The sequence below is a fragment of the Argiope bruennichi genome, chromosome X1 (assembly GCF_947563725.1).
Source record: "Argiope bruennichi chromosome X1, qqArgBrue1.1, whole genome shotgun sequence".
Lineage (NCBI taxonomy): Eukaryota > Metazoa > Arthropoda > Arachnida > Araneae > Araneidae > Argiope > Argiope bruennichi.
Genome location: NC_079162.1, coordinates 22,974,554 through 22,980,553, shown reverse-complemented (window position 1 = coordinate 22,980,553; position 6,000 = coordinate 22,974,554). Strand labels below are relative to the sequence as shown.

Below are 6,000 nucleotides of genomic sequence, written 5' to 3'. Positions count from 1 at the left end.
TCAAATCATAAAAAAAGTAAAAATAAATAATAATAATAATAATAAAATTGGATTTAAAATTCGAATTTTAGGATGTTATACAACTGTATGATTAAACCGAACTCCATATGATGCGAGATAGATAAACAGTTAAAGCTTCATTTTTTGTTAAATAAAAAGCACTAAAGATTTTTGCCATGAATGGCAATTAGTTTACTTCAATTGAGTTAATCAAATACCCCATTTTTCATTTGTCTTTTTTTAAGTAGTAGTTTTTCAAAAAAATTTTGTTGATAGCATCAGATGTAGAATATATTATAAAGTAATAAATTGAAATGAATATTTACAACAACCAATTTCTGCATTAATTTTGAAAACAAACAAAATGTCACATATAAAAATAAAACAGAACACATCAAAGAAAATTTTTTAAATAGATTTTAGTGGAACAAAATACAATTCTACAATACTTACAATATAAAACTATGTACAATAATAAAATTAACTGTGTACAAAAAATTCTGTATAAATTCCTTTATATGTACACTTATATATAAATTCTCTCTAATTTACAACAAGGACAGCTGATATAAGTGGTGCAGTACAACAATTGCAAAGTCCTTTAGGGAACAAAACATAAAGGAATAATATTTAATATCCTTCACATTTTACAAAGCACTAGCAATGTACAATTTAGCACTTTTTGAAACAAAACAAGCCCTCTAGTTAAAGACTAGGTTCTAGAATTTTAGCTTATATTTCAAAATTATGGGAGAGTGAGAGATAAATATGTTATTCTTTCCATACTTGTAATTGAAAATAATGAATGATAATTGATACGTAAAAATTAAGCATTATAACAGGGGCTGTATAATGATTATCCAATTATTCTTGATGTATTATTAATTAAATTACAAGTATTTAAAAAGTAATATCTTTTATAAATAATATTCCCAATAAATGGAAAGCAGTTTTACTTTATTAATATTTAGTGATATGTACTGTTGTTCAAAACGGCGTTAAATACTTTTTGTAATAGAAGCATTTGTAATTACATGCTTTAATTCTTATGACAAAGATATAAGAATTACATTTCTGTAAAAATATCAAAAATCAGAAAATCATATTTGAAAAAAAAAAAAAAAAAAAGATTTTTTTTACAAAGGCAAAAGGTATTTTTTTCTCTCAATGTATTATTCATCTCAATGTTTTCTGAATAACATATGCTCATACAAAAGATCATCAGAAATTTTAATGATATAAATCAAACAAATTTATGAGCTCTTCCGTCATTCTTTTCTTTTATATATTTGCAATGAAAAATTTCTTACGAGCTTACAGTATTTAAATAACTGATTAATTTCTTTTCTGTGCACAAATAACCTGGTTCAATCTATTTTTCTAAGGCACTTATTTTACTGGAGGAAATGCATCAGCCATTTTTATAATACTTGAAATTTATTAAAGATAGTTGAAAATGTTATATTCTTAAAATTTGTCTCCATCAGATATTAGGCATTATAATTCCGGTAAAAAAGGGAAAATAATTGTATTTTATTATGCTGACTCAAAACGACTGACGAGTAAATGCTGCAGATTTCTTAACATCTTTCCCTGAGCATCGCAGTTAAAAACTTATGGTTATAGTGTAGGATTTTAACAAAATCCAGGGTTAGTATGCTCAATAATGCATCTTTTACAAAATTTCTTCACAGTCCGATAACCATCAACTGAAATATTGCAATCCTGAATGTTTAATTGCTGTAGACCTCTGCAGTAAAACGCAATGGACTGTATTCCTTGGTCTGTTATCAAATCACAAGACTTCACACTTAATTTCTTTAAATTTGGACAATGTTCAGAAAGGACGCGAAGACCAGCATCCGTAACATCACATTTACCAATATCAAGTGCCCGTAACCTAGAACAACTTCTTGCCAAAAGTTCCATACTATGGTCAGATACAGCTTCACATCCTCTGACGTTAAGATACCGCAACCTATAACAATGACGTGCAATTTGTTTAATGCCAGCATCAGAGATTTGGTCACACTTTGCAACACTTAGGTACCTGAGATTGGAGCCGAGTTTGGCAAGCTCATATATTCCGAAATCAGTCACTAGAATGCAATCGCTAATGCTGAAAAAGAAAAAAAAAAGATTCATTAACAGACTGTTTGAGGAATAATAATGATAAGAAGTATAATAAAAAATATCCCAAAAGAACACAAATATAAAATGTTTTTTAAGTTTCAGTGCAATTTAAAATAGCTGAAATTTTGTAAGTATATGTGGTAAAGAATATAAGTTTTTCAATATTAGATTATAAAAATGAATTATTTTAAATTAAATTTCTTAAAAAATTAGATTCATGACGCTTCCGGATTTATTTCCTACAAATATTTTGCATCTTCATTTATAAGTATTTTAATTAATTAGTATTAAATAATAAGTTTAATTAATAAGTATTAAATAATGACTGTCATTATAAAAATTGCTTTATAATAATCATTTCTACATTACTGTGCTGAAAGCAGATTTTAGAAGTTCAAGGTTCTGAGAACTTTGATAAAGATGATTCAAAATAAATCATTTCTGAAAAATGGCATTAACAAAATGGCGGTACTAAAATGTACTGAAATGAAAAGTGATGGATTCCACCGAATGTAATATAGCTATCTGGCTTTTAAAAAGAAAATATGTATTTAATATAAAATGCATCTGAGACTGAATGCATTTTTTTTTACCTGAGTTCTTTAAGCATCGCACAATAACTAGCAATGGCTTTTACACCACCATCAGTTATTTGTACACATCGACGAAGATACAGATGAGACAACTGCGGCGAATTTCGAAGAATGGTTATGAGACCCAAATCTTCTAAACAATAGCAGTCTGTGAGGTCGAGGTACTGGAGGAACAGCTGATGGTGATGGACAATCTGTGGAGGCACATGCAAAGCACTGTTACTAGGATGATCTAACACTGAGTCCGATCTATCATTTGATAGAGATCTGGGTTGTATTGTCGTCACTTGTTGACAACCTGTTTTGGAAAAAAACGAAGAAAAAAATTAGAAATAAGCACAAGGTTTAAAATCTTGGCGATATTTTTTGATAAGCAAATAAGTATGATACTGGTCCAAAATAGCAAAAATGAATTTTGTATTATTTTGTTCATAGAAATTCTAGTAACCGTAATGTAATACAAAAGCGAATGAAAGATTCCATTATCATATTCAGAGAATGCACATGATAAAGTTAAAAATGACTAAAATTATAGATCTGCAAGACAAAAGTAATACATTAATAATAGGTCTTAAAACTAAAATCATACAATAAGACATGAGATTAACAAAGAAGCATTAAATCTCTGATTGCAGAAGGCAGCATGAAGCAATTTTTCTTCAAAATTGTGTTTTTGCTGTTATTACACTCTAAATGACTATTATCACACTATTTACATAAAGTGGGAAGAAACGACATGACATATTAAAAACTCTCACAGTAAGAGTTTAAGAACTTGAATTAGAATAAAAACTGCTCGACTCATTGACTCGTGTTTTTTTCTGCTAGCTTCTTGTGCCCTAGAGATAATCTTGAATGATGGCTTCCTTCTGTTTGGCATTATTCTGATCTGTGACTTTATTGTTCTAATATTATAGCATTTTATATTACTTCTTTTCATGAAAAATTTCAAGATTCCAAGTCGAAATGATGAACAACAACGTATTGAATCAGTGGATATGATAACCCCCAAAGGTAGGAATTCAAGTTAAAGGACAGTCATTATCCAAGAATTGATAAATGAATTAACAACGCATAATTTTCATTTTAGAAAATCACAAGCAGGGAAAGTGGAGTTACTTGGAAATGAAGCCTATGTAGGAAAAGATTTGCATCAGTATAAGTAAAAAAGGACAACTTAAAGCATTTAAAAACATATCAAAGAAGTTATTAGTTTTTATTACGTAGAAGATGAAATTTTCAAATTTGTATTATGTATTTGTATAATGTAGTATTATGATCACATTTAAGTTTATTTGTTTTCTCTAGATAACATTACAATAAATCAATATGCATAATACCATATATGAGTACTTAAATTTCATTTCTCTTGCTCATTTTATTGATACACGACAGAAAACTCTCAATGGGTTCTAAAATTTAAAATTTATTCTATAATCTTTGATCCTTTTAATACAAAATATATTAAGTAATATATATCAAGTAATGCCATATTGTAAATAAATAAAATCTCTTCAGTAAAAAAACGCTTAGTTATTGATTTAAAGAAATTAATTAGTTTTTTCAAACCCTCACCACTTTGCTGTTATTGACTCATATTGTTTCTGCAATCAGCGATTCAATTGAGTTCTAATTTGATTAGATTTGGTTTTTCGGTTTTACGGTGTTTAAGTCATTAAAACGATGATACCGCTCGAAAGGATTTAATACGCATCCGAAAGTAATTAAAAACAACTGTTAGTAATTGCACACAGCAAATAAATATTCCTAAGCCACGATCATCACATGCTCGGTACAAAACATGCCGCACTATATGAGAGTTAATATAATGAGTAAGAAGAAAAATATAAAACAATGGTGGTACAAACAGCGGCAGAATAAAGCATCTTGCGGCCCTATGCAGTTTTCATTATAAGGTTCCTCTTTTAATAAGCTTATCAATTAACGATTTAGTTTAATTTTTTATGTTCGTAGAAATATATGTTTTTATATGTTTATTTATCATAACTCATGACTGAGCGACATCTTTAAATGCAATTATATTTAAACACATACTTCCTATTTATACTTAATGTAATAACTAAATGAACGTAATGCAACACACAGAAAATTGATCATTTATACTTAACAAACTAGTAGTATCCGAATATTTTATAATTAATATTGATTAGGCATCTAGGTTAATCGATTTGCCTGCTGCGCCCTCTCAGTTTAGCTCCCCTAGCCAATTGCTTAGACGGAAATCATCCACTAGATACAAAAATAGACAACTGAAATGTAAACATAATGATGGTCTATAATATGCGCCACCAGAATTGAAACAGTTAAAAGGCTGCAATAAGGTGGTTATATTTGTAAGCAAAAGGGCAAGATGACAATAAATTTTCAAATATTTAAAGACTTACTATTGTTTAATATCTTGTGGATTTGACCAGTGGTGGATGTAGGCATTTTGCGGCCCTAAATAGTTTACATTATAAGGCACTGCGTTTAATAAACTAGTCAAGTTAATTTCACATTTCAATTTATTTTTAATTTAATCAACGTGTTAATTACTTAATCAGATTAATTTTTTCATTTTAGTAAATTTTTGAAAATGTTATTTGTTTATTTACTAAGACCTATGGTTGCGTGGCATCCACATTTGTATAGAATTTCATTCTGAAGTAAACTTTTTGTGTTTATACATACTGTAATAATTAATTGAACCTGAACAATTATACTTGTCAAAGTATTTTTATTCTAATATTTTATAATTCAGATAATTTATATTTTTTCAATTTATTTATTGGGAAACTTAGCGAATAACAATTTTTTAAAGGAATTGCTTGTGGCTTTTTCTCAGCTCAGCTGCTCTAGATAAGCTACATAGTTGGAAATCCGCCGCTGGAATCAACAAACGAGTAACATACGACAGTATACGAAAATATAAAGGGAACATGAATTTTTGCAATAAAGGGCGAATTTATTAATATTTTAGATAGGTTGAAGAAATGCAGTGCCGGGAGGGGCGTATACAGATCAATTAAAAAATGTCATTAGTCTAGTTGTCAAATAAATAATTCATAAGTAACCTAAATTTTTTGAATTATTAAATATTAGAACTACAATATCTGTAAAAAAATTGGAATCATTAATTAAAGGGTAAATAATTACTTTATTATTATTGTACTGGAATATTAACACGTTCGCTGCCATATTTTATGCTTGTGATTCGGATAATCTAATTAATGAATCGAATAATCTAATTGTGATTAATTAGTGAATCATAGAC

General features: G+C 28.3%; 1 protein-coding gene across 1 annotated transcript in view; it reads right to left on the bottom strand.

Annotated features, from left to right (window-relative positions):
- Positions 1 to 401: 401 nt before the first annotated feature.
- LOC129958366 (F-box/LRR-repeat protein 7-like) overlaps positions 402 to 6,000 on the bottom strand; it is a 78,368-nt gene continuing 72,769 nt past the window's right edge. Inside the window, exons 4-5 of the mRNA XM_056070800.1 lie at positions 2,727 to 3,024; positions 402 to 2,119 (exon numbers count right to left, since the gene is read on the bottom strand). Of these exons, the coding sequence (XP_055926775.1) occupies positions 1,636 to 2,119; positions 2,727 to 3,024 (782 nt within the window). The 3' untranslated portion in view covers positions 402 to 1,635. The remainder of the gene's footprint in view (positions 2,120 to 2,726; positions 3,025 to 6,000) is intronic.